This window comes from Leptonychotes weddellii, chromosome 7, assembly GCF_054177405.1.
Source record: "Leptonychotes weddellii isolate Sample4059 chromosome 7, ASM5417740v2, whole genome shotgun sequence".
Classification (NCBI taxonomy): Eukaryota; Metazoa; Chordata; class Mammalia; order Carnivora; family Phocidae; genus Leptonychotes; species Leptonychotes weddellii.
The window spans coordinates 84113693-84133589 of NC_138375.1; the positions used below are offsets into that span (position 1 = coordinate 84113693).

Genomic DNA, 19897 nt, shown 5'->3' on the forward strand with positions numbered 1-19897 from the left:
AGAGATATAAATGGTCACAACATATATTTTGTTTCCTTCAAACATCTCTTACATAACAGAGTAATAAAAATACACCCTGGGCTGGCCTAGATTATGATACAGTTGAAAAAAATGCATAATAAGAAGTAAAGTGACTTTCTCCGTTTTTTTTTTTTTTTTAAAAAGAGGCAAAATCAGGAAAATAAGGGCTTCCAAATGTCTTATCTAGTAAACACAATTACTTCATCTTTTTAAAATGCTGGTAGTATGAATTCTCAGTGAACAAAATAAGTCTATATCAGGAGCCAAAGCACACAGCATCTGAAATAGTTACCATTTATATAAAGAGTCCATATAAGTAATCAATTGGCATACTTACATTTCATGTCTTTTTTTTATTCATTATTAATCCTATAATTTGAGGTAAATTAAATTTATAAATATCAACTTCCTAAATTTTGATTAATATTAATGGCTTCTGATTCTCATTGCCTGATTACTCCTTATTGTTCATTAGTTTGCTGGTGCCACCAAATACTAATGACCAAGACCAGTAAGTGTTAACGTACTCTGATAATGTACAGTAATGACCGAGAGTTTGATTTAATCATACTAAGTAAAGATTTTATGCTAAATATATGCTAGTCTACATATATTATAAACTTACAAATCATTAACTTAAATCTATACCAATATGAGAGCTTAGTGTTTTTATAATACAAGAACATTAGCACATACCGTCCTTGAACATCATTCCAATCTCTCAGAAGCCTTTCATTTTCCTTCTGCAGGTGCTCATTTTTGGCTTGGTTTTCTGTGATAGTATCCAGGCAATCACAAATAAGTTTTCTAATGACCTCAGCTGGACTTGCAACTTTCTCCAGGTTGAAGGAACCAAGTCTGAACTAGAACAAAAGGAAAACATTATTAGTTTTGGGAGAATATCAAAATTGAGTGGCCCAGTTTTAAATATACATAATTTCTTCTGAGGGGGAAAAAATGCAGTACATTTATCAGATACAAATACAGTGAAGAAAAACTGGGCAACTTCCTACCTTCTTACGGAAGTTTATCATGTAAATCAACATATAACCCAAGAATAATTTGTATAAGTGGTAAGTCACTCTCCCATCTCCTAGCAGAGAAGAAAACAACTAAATACCATATAAGCATACTACCATTTGTTTATTACAACTTAAGTCACCTCTCAGAGTAAGAAAAGGAATTATACACGAAGATTTTTTTTTTCAAGATTTTTTAAAATTTATTTATTCGTCGGAGAGAGAGAGCACAAGCAGGGGGAGTGGCAGGCAGAGGGAGAAGCAGACTCCCCGCTGAGCAAGAAGCCTGATGCAGGACTCGATCCCAGGACCCTGAGATCATAACAAGATCCAAAGGCAGATGATTAACTGGGTGAGCCACCCAGGCATCCCTATACACGAAGATTTTTAACTGTACTTTCTGTTACTAGCGATAACAGAGAGTAAGTGACATAATATATTTCTGAAGAAAGAGCAAAATTTTGGTAATAGTTAAGAGAAATGCAGGGTTTTAGGAAACTGATAAACCTGAGGTACCATTCAGTAATTACCTGTTTCAAAAACCAATAAATTACAAATAATACTGTCCAATGTCAAGTTTGTGTACTTCTTCATAAAGGTAAGACTTGTGAAAATATATCCTCTACTAGAAGGCACTTTAAAATAAAATAGTGTAATACAGTTTCATTATAGTTATGGAATTTAGAAGGGGACATGTGTTGTCCTCATTTGATAGATAAAAATAATGAAATATAGTGATTTAATCATAATTATAATTATCCTTACTATTAAAATTATTATAACAGCTACATATAAGATTTTAAAAATGATAATTATTATTATATAGTTACCATGTCCTGCAGTTGAAATTTAACTCAGGCAAAACACACATACAACTCATCTAATCATCACCAGAATGAAACTATCATATCTACTTCATAAATTAGTAAACTGAGGTTCAGAGTAGTTATCTAATATATTGAAGGAATATAGTCAAAATTCTACTATGCTATGCTGTTATGCTGTTTCCTGACATAAGAGAATAATCTAATTTAAAAACTAGTGGTATCTAACTGAACAACAACAACAAAATAAATAAATAAATAAATAAAATTAAAAACCTAGTGGTGCGCCTGGGTGGCTCACTCAGTTAAGCATCTGACTTTTGGATTCAGTTCAGGTCCTGACGTCATGACTCGTGAGATAGAGGCCCATATCAGACTCCCTGCTCAGCAGGAGTCTGCTTGGACATTCTGTCCATCTGCCCCTTCCCCACACACACTCTCTCTCTCTTAAATAAATAAATCTTTTAAAAAATAAATAATGAAACATTAAAAATTTAAAAACTAGTAAAAGGAAGAATTAGATTCACAACCTACACATAATTCTTAAGAGAGACTATAATGGCATTGAGTGGTAGAACTGAGAGCAAAACTGAAGGTTTTTTGGGTTGCCAGATCAGTAATTTCTACTATGGTATTCATTTAATAGGAACATAGTATATATATGTGGGTATTTATATACACACACACACACATATACACCCACATACATATATACATGGTATATATATATATACACATATACACACACACATATGAAAAGAAAGCTTTATCTGTGTAAAGAATATATAAATTGAAAGTAAATTTAAGGGCAAAAAAAATTTAAGCATTTACCTTTTGAAACTTTTCTTAGTTATAAACACACACACACACACACAAAAGTTAAAGAACACCTATAGAATATACAGAATATAACTTTGAATTGATATAAAATAGAAGAAAAATTAAGCTTATTGTTATATAATACATTACATTATCAGTAAAACATAAGCCCACAAAATGATTCTGTATTTTCTCATTATCACAATTGTCAGGCAGAGATAGACATTTTTAGAAATGAAAGAGTTTTTAATTATTTGAAAGTTTCAACAATGCCAAATGGATAATGAATTCATGCCACACTTTGATCCTGAATAAAGTAATTGGTAAAATACAAATGTACAGATAAGCATAAGTCCAGCTGCCTACTCATCTATCTTAGATGGCAAAGGAAGAAGGGAACCAATTCTAAATCACTAATAAGCCATTTCTTTCAAAATATCATTCAAACCTATATATTCAAATTCCAAAAGAGAATTCTTAAATCTTCTCTTGGCTAGTCACTATAGAATAAACTTAAAATGTCATTTCTTAGGAATACACAACTATTTTCTGTTTCCGTTTTCTAATTATATTCACTAGTATTTGGTCCTTTAATGGGTGTGAACATGTTTTTCTAAACCATAAAAATATACAAGAAGTATCTAGAAATTCAATCCAAGAAAAGAAATTTACTTGAAACATTCAACTTATTTCTTAGAAAAATTTTGAAATGGCAGAGGAACCCTGCTGGGCCATCCTTCCTGTAACACACGCAGTTCAGAGCCACGGCACAAAGCTCCCTTCTACCCTCACTGCTGCTGTTCCAGCCTTTCCGCATCACTGAAGATGGAAGGGGACATATGCACTGAACTCTGATCAGGGCCTTTTATCAGACCTAATGAAACGAGAAGCGTAAAGTATTTCTGCACTCTCACTCTATATCAAGCCGATTTAAAAAAAAAGATTTTATTTATTTTAAAGACAGAGGGAGAGCAAGAGAGCATGGGTGGGGGGAGGAGCAGAGGGAGAGGGACAAGCAGACTCTGTGCTGAGTGCAAAGCCCAACAGGGGGCTGAATCCAAAGGCCCTGAGATCATGATCTGAACTGAAATCAAGAGTCTGACGCTTAACCAACTGAGCCACCCATGTGCCCCTATATCCAGCAGACCTTTATACTAGCCTACAAATAAAAAGTGGCAACTTAAAAAAGTATTATTTTTAAAACAAGCAAATTTGCACAAAAGCCACACTATATGGATGCGATGGTTTTAAAAACTTCTACTTTAGCTTTTTGTTTGACATAGAAGGTTATTAGCACAGCTTTTAATTATTAGTTCTGTAATTTCAAAATAATCTAAATATAAAACCAGGACTTCAAATGGTACACCAGAATCAGAAACCACAAATTAAAGGCATCCTGAAAGCATGTCTCTCCTTTATAGGCATGGTCAAAAACGTTTTTTTGTAGTCAGTTCTCAAGATCTTGTAGATAATTTGGTACATAGACCTATACTAGGCACCTCATTCAGTCTTTAATCTAAAATTTTAAGACACATCTTTAAGACACAGTCTATAATCTAAAATTTTAAGTTGAGAACAATTAACTTTTTAAATGTTGATAACTGTAGGAGTTTGCATTAGTTAGTTCTAAAGTGTCATAATTTTAGATATTAAAACAAGTAAATAATAACATTTTTAAAATCCACTCTGCAGGGGCACCTGGGTGGCTCAGTTGTTAGGCGTCTGCCTTCGGCTCGGGTCATGATCCCAGGGTCCTGGGATCGAGCCCTCCATCGGGCTCCCTGCTCTGCCGGGAGCCTGCTTCTCCCTCTCCCACTCCCCCTGCTTGTGTTCCCTCTCTCGCTGTGTCTCCCTCTGTCAAATAAATAAATAAAATCTTTAAAAAAAAAAAAATTCCAATCTGCATTAAAAGGTCTCAATTTCAGAAAACTTATCTATTTTCTTTAGCCAGTGCTTTGTTTATTCTGGGTATCTGTCAATTCTTAAATCCAAGATTAAATGCCATACCTCCTTACCCACCCACTTCAAAGCCCAGGTCACATTCTCTATAACTACTTTAGCCTATACTGACCTATTCTTAATACTTCACAGTTCGTCTCACAATTTTTCCTTCCTGTCATCCTCCTTATATTTTCCTCTGGTTGTTTCAGAAATGTAGTCTTTTAAATACCTAGCTCTTTAAGATCAGAGGGCCTATCTTATATTTTTTTCACTGTCTCTACAGTATCTTGCACAGCTCTAGACAAATATTAAGCACTAAATAAAGACTCCAATTTTTTATTGGAATGATCCTTATTAATAAAGGAATGTAACTATAATGGGGCAGGCAAATAAAAAAACTGGGACAATGGGGCGCCTGGGTGGCTCAGTCAGTTAAGTGTCCAACTTTTGATCTCAGCTCAGGTCTTGATCTCAGGGTGAGTTCAAGCCCCACGCTGGGTTCCCCACTGGCGGCAGAGCCTACTTAAAAAAAACAAAAAGCAAAAAAAATGGGACCGTGATGCTCTGAACACAAATTAAAAAATATTTTAAATAGTTCAAGAATATAACAAAGTTTTATCTTATTGAACAGTATAACTGAAACAAAAAATGCATGTTAAAAAACTATATAATAGCACTTGATACTATGATAATATATATGTTTAATAAAACCTACACAGATTTTTTTTTGTCAGATTTTTTTAAAGAATGTTTTCAGGTTCTTTGGAGTGACCAGATTAAAGAGAATATATAGCATTACTAAAGTATACAAAATAAACACTATGGATAATTACTAACCAATTCCTGGGGGATTGTTTGTGGCCCTTCTGAATGTTTCTGGGGAGAGGAGAGTTATCACAGAGTGAGCTGATATTTTGCTTAGAACACATTATTTAAAGAATTTGAGTTTTGATACATTATCAAAGTAGTCTAAATAACCTTGCAGACTTAATCTTTGCTACTGTCCTGGGAACCAAAATGTAAAGCTAAAGGAAAAGGAGGAATAAAGATACCTTGATGTTATTACAAGGCAAATGACGGCAAAGAGGAACACATTTTTTTCAGTATGTTTTTAATTTATTCCTATCAGACAAAAGTTTAGCTGTATCTAGATATGTGTACACTAAAAAAGTAAAGCCTGCCCATTATAGTTTATAATACAGAATGTTTTGTCTATTTTAGACAAATACACAGTTGCATATACTTAGCTGTTATAATACACAGTTACAAAATTCAGTAATACAGGAAATCAGTCAAGTTTTAAAAAAGAGACTAAACTGTATTATTTTGGCCTACTTATGTTAATTATCACTTGTTCATATTTTGGATCAAATATATTTTTACTAAGATATGTATCATGAACTCTTCGGTTTAGTGGCCTGTTGAAATGTTTATTTCATATTTAAATAAATAACATTACAAATGTACCTCCTAAAGCAGTAATTTCTCTAGGTTGACAACTGATCACATTTCTTTTCGAAGATATCTAGAACTTAGAAAAGAATACCGATAAGGACTCCTTCTAAAAAAGATAAAAGAGCTATATATACTAGGAGAATACTAATCTCACTTTTCCCACTATTTTCTTGCCCAAATTTCTTACAGCTCATAAAAAAAAATGTTTAAATATCTCAAGATGATTGTATGGTCAAGCAAGGCTCTGTATATTTTAGATTCTGTAGGTTCTTACAATCAAAATGCAATCATCTAAAAGTGAAAAATACTCTGATCTCGAATTAGAGTGCTACAAAATTATTAGAATTTTAAGGCCATGCTATATGCTTTAATATATTAAATATCATCTAAGAATTCTTATTTTGGTCTTCATAATTGTAAAAATCATTGGTAGAAGTCAGAGAATCCTTCACAACAAAAACCCAAAGCCTATGTGGTAAGGGAATCTCCAAAGTTACTTTTACTTTGAATGACTATAAATGTTCACTCCACTACTGTCTTAAAATGGATGATGAGTCTTTTGGTTCATGAGACATACAGTAAAATCTAGATTTATCTCAGCCTAATTAGGAGTTAAAATTAATAATTAAAGATTATACTATACAGGGATTTAGAATCAACTGGAAGATTTTTTATAGTAACTGGATTGGGGGGGAGGTGATAGAAAGCAGTAGATACCTATTATTTGCCTGTTACTTTATTTTTGGTATTAGGTGCTGATAAAGAAATATTGCCTTGGATTCCCTAACACTCTTCTAAATCTCATAATACTTATCTAATCACATCTGTGCAGTATGCTTCTCTGTCCTCCACTTAGATGCTAAATGGTAATATTTCTTGGTATAGTCTCTTGACCTACTTTTCTTTTTCCTCTATAGTTATAGGATTATCCAATATCACAGCTTCCATTATTACCGATAAATTGAAAACTGCCAAATGTATATGTAGGTGAGGGCTCTCCCAAACTCGAGACTTACGTACACATTTAACTCTGTTTTGGAATGGTGCCAGCAAAATGACCTATGCAAACCTCAAACTTTAAATGCCCAAACAGAATTCATTGTCCATCCCCCCTCACTACTAACCTAGCTCTTCCCTGCATTTTCCACTAGACATTCACCGTTCACTCAGTTATACTTGGGTGGTCTAGTGAGTAAGTATGGATATCTATCATAGCATTACAGTATTTACTTTTTTTTTTGTAGTATGCTAAAAGCTGCAAAAGGATAGTGGCTACATATTACACATAGTATCCCCAGTTTTTTTTCTTAAATTAATAGACTTTATTTTTTTGGAGCACTTTTAGTTTTATAGAATAATAGAATGGGGACAGTTCCCATTCACACCCCCCCACCTGCAGGTGCCCCTAATATTAACATCTGCATGCATGTGCTACATTTGCCACAATAGATGAGATCAATATTGTCTAGCTAGTAATACTTAAACTCCATATTTTATAGCAGGGTTAATTATTTATGTTGTACAGGTGACCCTTGAGTGACATGGGTTTGAACTGCACAGGTCCACTTACATGTGGACTTTTTACAGTACAGTCCTGTAAAGGTATTTTCAGTTCCTTAAGATTTTCTTAGTAACATTTTCTTTCCTCTAGCTTACTTTATTGTAAGAATACAGTATATAACACATATAAAATACAAAACATGTGTTAGGCGATGGTTTATGTTACTGGTAAGGCTCCTGGTCAACATAAGACTATTAGGAATTAAGTTTTGGGGGAGTCAAAAGTTAGTATCCCCATTCTTACACGGTGAAACGCAGAATACATTCATTCATTCATTTATCAGACTTTTTGAATATGTACTATGTACTAGGCATTGGAGATACTGCTGTTAGAAAGGAAAACAATGTGTTCTCTTGGAAAGAGTTGATGGTGCACAATGATTATAATTTCACACAGCTGTAGAATCAATGAAGAAAATAAAATAAGTAATGAGATTGTGACTAGAGGGCAGCATATCTTTGGATATGGTAGTCAGGGAAAAAGACCTTGCAAAAACTTAGGGGGAGAACACAGTTGAGGCGATGGAAAAGGGAGACAGGAGACTAGATCACACAGGATTTTGTAGGCTACAGTAAGAAGTTGAGCATTTATTCCAATTATAACAAAAAGCTACTGGAAGGTTATATGCAGGAAAATGACTGCTTAAATAGTACACAGCACTTCCTCTAAGACTGCACCTGATTATCTCAACCTCCTGGGACTCATATCCTGTGTAATCCCCTCCCTTAAGTGCAAGGAGGACTGTGATTTGCTTCTTATGAACTGAATACAGCAAAGGTAACATATATCACTTCAGTGATTAAGTTATGTAAGATTATAATATCCACCTTGCTAATAGAGTTTTTCCTTGCTGGCTTTTATGACACTAGCAGCCATGTTGGAGAAGCCCATGCAGCAGGGAACTGAGAGTGATTTCTGACAAATAATCATTTTAAAACCGTAGGAGGCCTCTGACCAACAGCCAGTGCATTAGATGGGTTTTCTAAAGACAGAGAAACAATAAGATGTTTATACATATAGAGACTTATTGTAAGCAATTGGCTGACATGATTTTTTTTTTTTTAAGATTTTATTTATTTTTTTTGACAGAGAGAGACACAGTGAGAGAGAGAACACAAGCAGGGGGAGTCGGAGGGTGAGAAGCAGGCTTCCCACCGAGCAGGGAGCCCGATTTGGGGCTCGATCCCAGGACCCTAGGATCATGACCTGAGCCGAAGGCAGACGCTTAAAGACTGAGCCACCCAGGCACGCCCCAGCTGACATGATTGTGAAGGTTGGTTAAGTCCAAAATCTGCTGGGTGGACCAGCAGGCTGGGAATCTAGGAAGAGTCAATGAAATCTCTCGGCAGATTTCCTTCTTGTTCTGGGGAGATCGGTCTTTTGTACTGTTCAGGCCTTCAACTAAGGTCCTCCCTCATTTGAAGGGCATTCTGCTTTACCCAAAGTCCGCTTATCTAAATGTGAATCTCATCCAAACACTTGCTCACAGATATCGAGAATAATGTTTGACCACATATCTAGGCACTTTTAGCCCATCCAAGTTAACACATAAAGTTAACCATCACAGCCAGCAAAGAAACTGAGGCCCTCAGTCCAACAGGCTATAAGGAACTGAATTGTGCCAGCAACAACATGACCTTAAAAACAAATCTTTCACCTTTGAGATGAGACTGCAGCTCTGGACAAAACCTTGATTGCAGCTTTCACAGGAGTCCTAGCAAAGCCATGACTGGATTTCTGACCCATGGAAACCATGAAATAATAAATGTACATGGTTTCAAGCTGCCAAGTTTGTGATAACCTGTTACTCAACAACACATAATTAATACAAATGTGCTTCAATATTACCAGTCTAAAAACAAAAGCAAAGCAAAACAAAACAAAACCACTTTAATGTCATATCTAATTCTAGCTACTGTTCAGTTTTCTGCTTCTGTCAGAGCAAAATATCTCCAAAAATATACGTAGTATCTTCCAATAGTTCTTCCAGTAGTCCTGCTTCCAACAGTTACTAGCCACACATGAGCTATTTAACTTTAAATTAGCTAAAATTAAAAACTGAGCTCCTCAGTAACACAAGCCACATTTTAGGGCTCAACAGCGACATGTAGCTAGTAATTGCTGTATCAGATAGCACAGATACAGAATCTATCATCCCAGTAAGTTTTTTAGAATAGCATCGATCTGTTCCCTCATTTTATTACAACATTTTCTCTTTAAATACTCCAATGGACGAAAAGGCTTTTTATAATCTGGCCCATTACTACCTCTCTAATTGCATCTCTCACTTGAATAGGTCAATTATTCCGATATGTAATAAGCAGCTACCCCCAAATGTAATTAATGGTGCTCCCCACAAAATGTCTATACCCTACTTTCTGTAACTTGTGAATATGTTACTTTCTCTGTGAAAAAGGGACTTTGCAGATGTGTTAAGGATACAGACCTTGAGATGATGAGATTATTGTGGATTATCTGGATGAGCCCAATCTATTTACATAAATCCTTACAATCAGAGTTTCCTTTCTCAGCTACAGTCAGAAGGACATGGAATTTGAAGAGAAGCACAGAAAGATGCAAAATTGCTGGCTTTGAAGACAGAAGGAGACCTTGAACCAAAATGTGGGTGGTGTCCAAAAGCTGGGAAAAGGCAAGGCAATGGGTTCTTCTGTAGAGCTTCCAAAAAGAAATACAGTACTGCTGACACATTGATTTTAGCTAGATGAGACTACTATGTCGGACTTTTTTTTTTTTTAAAGATGTTCTTTCTTTCTGTTTTCCTTTCTTTCTTTCTTTCGAGAAAGAGAGAGCCTGTGAGCAGGGTGGGGGGAGGAGAAGAGGGAAAGGGGAGAGACAATCTCAAGCAGACTCTACACTGAGCGTGGAGCCCAATGCAGGGCTCAGTCCCATGACCCTGAGATCATGACCTGAGCCGAAATCAATAGTTGGACCCTTAACTGACTGAGCCACCCAGGTGCCCCTGTGTTGGACTTTTGACCTACAGAAACATGGGATAGTGAATTTACATTATTTTGAGCTGCTAAGTTTCTGGTTATTTGTTACAGTAGCAACTAAAAATGAATATAGTGTATCAGGGTCTATGGCAGGATAAGTAACTGACCCCCAGTGATGCCCACATCCTAATTCCCAGAATCTGTGAATATTACCTTATATAGCAGAAGGGACTTTGCAAATGTGATTATATCAGTGATCCTGAGATGGGGCTATTATCATGGATCATCCAGGTGGCCCAATGTAATCACAAGGGTCCTTATAAGGGGGAAGCAGGAGATCAGACTGAGCTAAGGCAGCGTAAAGATGAAAAGACATTGGAATGATGTGGACACAGGCCAAGGAAGGCTGGCAGCCTCTTGATGCTAAAAGAAATAAGAAAACCACTAAGTCTGTCCTACTTTGTTACGGTGGTAACAGGAAACTAATAGTCTTTGCATATTCTTCTGGAATGTTCTTCTCCCTGAATTGCACATGGCTTCCTCTTGTATTTTATTCAGGTCTCTATTCAATGTTACCTCTGGAAACACTGTCTTGACTACCTTAACTATGATATAAGCATTCCAGAATCCTTCAAATAGTCCTACAAAGAAATAGCAATAGTACAGGTATTAAACAATATTTTATAATCTTTGCAGCAGTTATCATCATCTTAATTCATTTTATTTATAAATGGTTATTGTCTCCCTTCCCCATACTCATAGTAGGGATTCAAAATATGTCTGTTAACTGAGTGAATGAATACTTGGTCATAAATGCTACAAATATTCTTCTGGTCTGGCAATATTACTTATAGAGTTAATGTACTTAAATGTAAAAATAGTTTCCTTTGGGGTGCCTGGCTGGCTCAGTCAGTGAAACATGCATCTCCTGATCTTGGGATTGTAGGTTCAACTCCACACCAGGTGTAGAGAATACTTAAAAATAAAATCTTAAAAAAATAAAAATAGTTTCCTTTCAAGGTCTTTACAAATCAGAGAAAGTGACTACTTACCTATATTTTCATTTTTAATTTACTTCTCCAAATACATAAGCAATGTTCCCTCACCATTTACTCAGTGAACCACTCTCTCCCTGATATAAAACGCCACGATTATTAGAAACTACATATTTATGTATACTTAAGTATTTTCTTGAGTTTCCTCTTCACTACCATCATTCACTATTCTTTTACTAGTGCTAAGATGCTCCTTTAATTATGACAGCTTTATAATGTTTTATTATTAAAGATTATAAATTCCACCTAATTCCTTTTTCAATATTGTATTTATTGTCTAGTTTTGCCAAGCACATCCCAAGAATTTTGACTGTGAATTTCAGACAAGCTAAAAACAAACCAAAAAAAGCGACTAAAAAAATACTAGGAACTTTGTTTGGAATTACACTCATTTTCAAATTATTTTATAAGGAATTAACTTATTTCCAATATGAATTAACAGTGTAATTTCTCCATTCAGGATCATTATGTTTCTTCATCTAATCAAGAGTTATTTTTATGTCCTTTGGCTAAGTTTCTTAATGCTTTGTTTAAATCAGACTCCCTCCACTGCAGCTGATAAGATGATCTGTAGGTTGAAATATAAATGCAACTGTCTACTTTGTCTTATTTTTGATACCTTGATCATATCAAAAGAATTACATGGTGTACGGGAACCTTAGAAATCTCTATTTTAGAATCCCAATACTGACATTTATTTTCAGTGGGGTCCTGCACAAGTAATTGTAACCACTGTATTCAAAATAATGACTTACCCTTTTTTTTTATATCCATATAAATTTTATTTATTTTTTTATTATTATGTTATGTTAATCACCATACATTACACCATTAGTTTTTGATGTAGTGTTCCATGATTCATTGTTTGCGTAATAATGACTTATCCTATACAAGATTTGTGAACAAAAACCTAAGCGCTGATAATGAAGGATTTTGCAAATAAACCACAACGGAAGTAACACCTAAAGACACAAAAAACTCTATTCTCTTAAGTTAGTTTGAATTTGATTTGTCTTCTAAAAATGGTTGATTATTTTAACACAGTAGCATTCCAGAGTGGCTATGACAGAGAAAAATGTCATTGGGGCTGGGATCACTGCTGTTGCTTAGCTTCTAAGGCCCCAAAGAAATAGTAAGCAAGCAAACACTAGACAAAACTTATGATAAAATATCCTGCTGTGGGATAATTAGGAAATGTGTTAATAAAACATAAAACGAAATGGATTGGATCATTTACTTCAGAACTTAAACCAGTTTATCCTATTAAGTAACAATTGTTCAGGTCTCTCATAACATTCTCTAGGAAAATTAAAACAATAGAATCTTGTAATTTTTTTTTCTGATTATAAAATTCTGGCCCTTTGTCCTTTAAAAATTTCAGAAACTTAAGGCTAACCTCCCCTATCTTGCCCCCAAGGCACTAAATTACATTTATTGATGAAATAGCATAACTGGTTAAAAGTCATTAAATTGACATTAGAAACATTTGGAAACAAAATATTTTCATAAAAAAATATTGTTAACTGTAACTCTAATATTCTTAAAATCAATTATCATAAACTAATAAACTCAAAACTAGTGATCCTTAAAAAATCATAAAAGTACCAAGTATCTTTAAATCCTCAACTTAAATGAAATGATGAAACATGAAATCAAAGACAAAATCAAAAATTTTCCTGTATGGTTTATGAATTTACTTCTAAAAATTTTAAATAATTGCCTTTTTAAACTATGGATTAAAAATTCTTCTGCCATATTTTTTCATTCAAAAATATTTACTAATGGGGCTCCTGGGTGGCTCAGTCAGTTAAGCGTCTGACTCTTGATCTCCAGCTCAGGTCTTGCTCTCAGGGTCATGAGTTCAAGCCCTGCACTGAGCTCCACACTGAGTGTGGAACCTACTTAAAAAAATAAAATAAAAAAAAAATAAGAATCCTAAAAAAACTTTATTGTAATTCAGTGGCAGATCTTTAGGAAATAAATTTCTATCTAAAATATTTATACAGAAAACTAATAATATTTACTTTGATTTTTTCCCTTATTTACCTAGAGACAAGATAAAAACAAAGCATTCGTCTAAAAAACATTTTAAAAATTTTCAAGGCTTATTTTAGGTGAATAATCACTAAAGAGGAAAACTGCCTATTAGGTATAAAAATTACTATCTATTGATACTTGAGAAGAACCGAAGAGCACAACAGATAGTAACCATGCATCTAATTGAATTTTCTTGCAAAGAAAAATGTAATTAAGAATTAACACTGAGGTAGTTCCAGTTCAGGTAATGGCAAAGTAAGCTATATTAGACTAAGTCCCCTGGAGGTAACAATTATAAACTTTGAACCAAAAACCAAAAACCAAAACCTATCAAGGGACTGAAGAACGACTGACAGCAGGCAGCAACTGGAAGGTACTAAAACAGGGTGAGACCCATGTTCCCATGAGTTCCTCACAGGGCAATCTCCCCTGACCTAGATAAGTAGAAACCATACGTACTGACTTGAGGTTTCAAAGAATAAAATTCTGGGCTGCACATAACACACACACACACACACACACACACACATAAAGAAACAGATGGAAAACAGGAGAGAAATTATAAGAAGATTAGAGGATAAGCACAGTACAGGATCAGTGAAAATCCATATAATAGAGTTAGCCAAAAGATGATCAGTTAAAATCCACATAATAAAGTTAGCCAAAACATAAAACAAAACAGAAAAGGAATTTAAAAAGTAGGAGAAATACATGAACTGAAATTTCCAGACAGAAAGAGACTACTAAGGTCCCAGCACACTGGATTTAAAAAAGGACTTCTATCAAGACATAACAACATTAAATTTCAGACTGGGACAAAAAGAGAATCCCAGAAGATTCCAGATTCCATTAAAACAGGTTATATGTGCTTTTCTCAGGAAACAAACTGAGGTTTGCTGGAGTGGTGGGGAGTGGGAGGGATGGGGTGGCTGGGTGATAGACACTGGGGAGGGTATGTGCTATGGTGAGCGGTGTGAATTGTGTAAGACTGATGAATCACAGATCTGTACCTCTGAAACGAATAATACATTATATGTTTAAAAAAGAAAGAAGATAGTAGGAAGGGAAAAATGAAAGTGGGGATATTGGAGGGCAAGACGAACCACGAGAGACTATGGACTCTGAGAAACAAACTGAGGGTTCTAGAGAGGAAGGGGGTGGGGGGATGGATTAGCCTGGTGATGGGTATTAAAGAGGACACGTATTGAATGGAGCACTGGGTGTTATATGCAAACAATGAATCATGGAACACTACATCAAAAATGTATGGTGTATGGTGATTAACATGTATGGTGTATGGTGTAATGTATGGTGTAATGTAATGTATGTATGTAATGTATGGTGTAATGTATGGTGATTAACATAACATAATAAAATAAAATAAAATAAAAACAGGTTATATGTGAATGATCAGGAGTTAAAATGGCACTGGATTTCTATCGCAATGCTGGATACCAAAAATCAATAAATTAATGTCTTCAAAATAATAAAGAAATATTCAGAGAATATATTCCATCAATGTGATGAAATAAGCCAAATTATATCATAGTATTTTTAAATAATAAGTAACATTTATTGGGTACTTACTATGTTTCAGGCATTCAGTTAATAGAGAAGTCTCTCTGGGGCTAATAGTAATAAATTCAGATTTTGAGCTCTATGGACCTAAGACTAAAATAGTATAATAGTTTAAGTACAAAATAATATAATACTATAAGTACTAAGACTATAAGAAGTCTCTCTGGGGCTAATAGTAATAAATTCAGATTTTGAGCTCTATAGTAAAATACTTCATAAGAAATATATGAAGTGTAGTCAGTAAGAATCCTATATAAAAACTTGAAATTCAATTAAATATTTTGTTTAACTCCTACCATGTGTATGTACAAGGCAATCTACATTATACAAAGATAAGTCAGATAAAATATCTGCTTTACATAAATGTAAAGAGAGTAGTATTTTATAAGGCTTACAATGTTAATAAATTAATTTCAGAAAAATCAAGATAAACCATCATATCCCAACCATGAATTTTCAACTTTTATAAGCACAAAGTAAAAATGTAGCCAGACAAAAATGTTGAAATACTGCAGTACTAAAATTACTGTTTTCAATGAAATAATGTCATTGCTGCATGAAATACCAAGTGTTTTGTGGTAACTATGTAAATAAGTCATGTTACATAGAATAGCACCTTGCTGTTAGGAAATATTAAAAGCAGAAACCTAGTTTCAGTTAAGTCCAAAAGAAATCAACTATTTTGGCATACTGTATGTAGTTCCACCTCTGTGAACTGTTTCTTATGAAGCAGCTCTCAAATGAGAACACTTACTCATTGCCAAAAGTGTCCAAATGGTATAGCAGTTATTGTATTTTGACAATGTAGTAATCTCAATTTATTCAACAGGGAGCTAAGGGATAAATCTCTAAAACTAGAGTGAGGGAGCAGTGGAAAGGAGGGTGGCAATCTGAAAACACAGTATACACTGAGATACACAGTTATATGAAGAGTTATATCCATGGGGAAATAATGTCAGATGCAAAATGAGTATTTCATAAAATTTTTAAAAGGGCAATTTTTCTTTGATCATATGACTCAAAAGGTCAGATCAAAGATTTATGTTCAACTACTAGAAATGCTTTTGCACTTACTGTCATGGTTACAGTATATTAAGGGAGGAAAAAAGCATTCCCCTTAATAAACCAGGTCAGAAAACTACAGAATGTAGACTCTTTAAAAATTATCATAATTTTATAAATCAGTGTTTGGCTATAAACTGAAGAAGGAGGCCATGATGCCTGATATGCCTGTCACATACCAAGCTCCTTTTGGGAAAGGTAGCTCCGACCAGTTTATTTAATTTTTAACCTAGGTAAGTAAACTTCTACAAGTTCATGGCAAGCATTTACAAGTTCATGCTTTGGATAAACTCAGATTTGCTATCCAATCATTACTAACTGGATCAAGGCACAAACTAAAAACAAAAAACAAAAAACAAAAACAAAAACCTAAGGACTGATTATGGGGATGGCTACTGCTTTTGAAATGACTTGACAGAAACTCTTCCCAAAGGGATTCTATGTATTAAGGGACAGGAACTATCACATTCCATATACCCTTAGAATTACTAAAGTGGTGATTTTAAGCAAACAAATAAAAGACATTCCCATGAACTTAGGTTGCTTTCTTAAACTGGACAGAGCTAAGATTTCAGTTCATCATATATCAATCACAGGAGCTAGAAACCAGGTATTAATGGGGGGCCAAAAGAGGTGGTTTTCCAATCTGTCCTTACCTTACCCTTGATCCAAATACTCTCATTTGTACGGATATTCCTAACATACCTCCATCCTCAAAGGTCATTTATATATATACCTCCTCTTACTGATCTTAAGAAATCTGACCAACTTGGCTCTACAATCTAGAAATATTTTCTAGACATGAATATCTATTGATTTGGCTACCTCAAAAGCAAATTTCTATTTGTTTAACTGATATTTTCACTTTTAACTGTGTATCTTAGAAACATCTGTGCTAAATGAGCATAAATTCACAATCTACTTTAAATTCTGAGGTTGTCAAATGTAACAACTAAACTGGTTTTAATAGCCATTTCCTGGACCTACATACCTATGAAAGACTGACAATCAGATTTAAATTCTGATTTTTCTTAATACACATTTTTCTTCCTAGGAATAACTTCCTCTTAGCTAAAACTAAAAATATGAAGAAAAACAAGATATGCTATAAAATGCCCTAAAATTTCAAATTCCCTTCTTTACAATGTTATCCACAATCTTTGTACTTAAATACAAAACAAGATATACATGAGATAAATATTATAGTCCAGATGAGGTTCCCTTACCAATAAGCTATGACCTTAATCTTTGAACTTCAAAAACTTGTAACAGTGCTACTGCCCAATTTACCCTAATTCACAGGTATTATATAAACGGCATTCAAGAAGAAAATGAGAAACTACTACATAGCCTCAAAGAATTGTTCATCCTTATAATTTCATTCAACAAACATTTTTATGTAATGTTTCACCAGATACTAATATATACATCAAAGCAACAAAGAGGATAAAGCAATGCCCCTGCCTGCAAAGAGACTTGTAAGGATGTACCCGTTATATAGTATGAGAAGTGTTATAAAAAGGTGCTCATTAATGGAGTGTTCAATATTTTTCACAAGTACATCAATTCCAGGATAAGCATATTTTCAGGATAATAGTAGCAGCATGAAATATTAGCAAAGTATCAATATACAGGGCCATAATCAGATTCTCAATCTCAAGACTGGCAAAAGCTGGTGTGGTAATTCATTTTATGTGTCAACTTTATGGGGTCACTGAATGCCCAGGGAGCCAGTTAAACATTATTTCTAGGTGTGTCTGTGAGGTTGTTTATGGAAGAGATTAGCATTTGAATTGGTGGAATGAGTAAAACAGATCAGCCTAACCAATCAGCTCAGGGCCAGAATAGAACAAAATGCAGATGAAAGTTGAATTCACTCTGCCTGATAACCTGAACTGGGACACAGATCGTTTCCTGTCCCTGGTGCTTCTGATTCTCAGGTCTTGAGACCTGGACTTGAATCTACACCACCAGCTCTCCAGCCTTCAGACCTTTAACTACACCATCAGTTTTGCTGGGTCTCCAGACTTCAATGGCAGATAGTAAGCCTTCTCAGTCTCCACAATTGTGTAAGCCAATACCTTATAATGTATCTCTTTATATATTGGCATTGTTGCTCTTGAAAACTTTAATACAGGTAGTATTTCAACCTTACAGAGTCTATGGTTATATCCTAAATTCATTTCCTAAATTCCCCCACTATGCCTTGAGCAACCTCTGGTCAATTCAGTTAAAAAAAAAAGTGGGGGAGGGGGGTAAGAACTACTTCTATCCAGGCTTTTTGTTCTTTTTTTTTTTTTTTCCATGAGTATGGACTGAACATTATAAATAACAAAATAAAGAAATACTTGGGTGCATGGGTGGCTCAGCTGGTTAAACATCTGACTCTGGATCTCAGCTCAGGTCTTGATCTTAGGGTTTTGAGTTCAAGCCCTATATTGGATGTGGAGCTACTTAAAAAAAAAAAAAGGCAATACTAGAACAATATCTAAAAATAAAACCAGAGTGTAAAAAAAAATAAAAATAAAAATAAAAATAAAACAGAGTGTACTGAAAATAATGACTATTGTTGGAACATATGCACAAAACAATTTATCGCACATAACTAATGTCATCACTGTTAATTATCATTGAAAAAAGAGCAGTCCAGAATATTATGAACCTTTAAGAGCAACACAAAAACAAGATCACAAAGAGAATTTGTTCACAATTTAATAATTTAACTGAGCCGAGAAAGAGCAATGATGCAAATTTTTCCATTGTTATTGTCTCATCAGTGAGTAACCTAGAGGAACCACCCTGTCTTGGATTAAATAGGATTTCTTTCTATTTGCCAACAATAATCTATGATCCTTTTTAACATGAGTAGTAGGTACCTCTACTTCATGCAATAATGCTCTTGTGGGATACTGTAGATATATATTTTTTTAATTAGTTCAATATGACATTTTGGAAAAACAGAACTAAAATATGCAGCGGAAAGGCCATCCTCAAACCCTGAAAGGACAATTTAATTACAAAGAACACTATACAACTTACCCTCCTAGACTGAGATATATTCAATAATCCCATTGACATTTTCATGTTTTAATCCAACCATGAAGAGATACAGTAGAAATTCCATTATCTCTATATAATTCTCCAATAACCAAACCCATCATTCTCAAAACTACCTTAAAGAATCAGTTTTAAAAATGCTCCTTAATGTCTAGCAATGGTTAGGAAATCTATTTAGAAAATTTATAAATATTTCCTGACTTTATGGATATCAACAAATAGAAAGCCTTTCAATACCTTGCAAAGGAAAGAACTAGAGCCAGCTGGAAGCCCTATTTTCTCTGTGTTCTCCAGAAGACTGAACATGTAACATTGTCAGGGAAATCCCAATTCTCACTCCTATTAAAGAATGGAAGGGTCAAGATACTGATTATGTTAAAGAACTTCCACAACCACTGCCACCATCATAGTACTACAATATATTATTTGTAAATCAAAATAACTCTATTGATTCATTTTTGGTAGAGAATAAAGTTTTGATTGTAGATTTTTCAATAGTGCCGAGAGCTGATAC

The 19897-nt window shown here is 34.3% G+C and overlaps 1 protein-coding gene across 5 annotated transcripts in view; it reads right to left on the reverse strand.

The window, feature by feature from the left end:
* Positions 1-19897, reverse strand: part of XRCC4 (X-ray repair cross complementing 4) — a 292420-nt gene that overhangs the window by 203583 nt on the left and 68940 nt on the right. For all 5 annotated transcript variants that reach the window (XR_014147101.1, XM_081826618.1, XM_031016809.2 and 2 more), the window contains exon 4: positions 718-884. Coding sequence is in view for 4 of the 5 variants with exons in the window: in XM_081826618.1 (XP_081682744.1) it covers positions 718-884 (167 nt within the window). In the remaining variant the exon portion in view is untranslated. The remainder of the gene's footprint in view (positions 1-717; positions 885-19897) is intronic.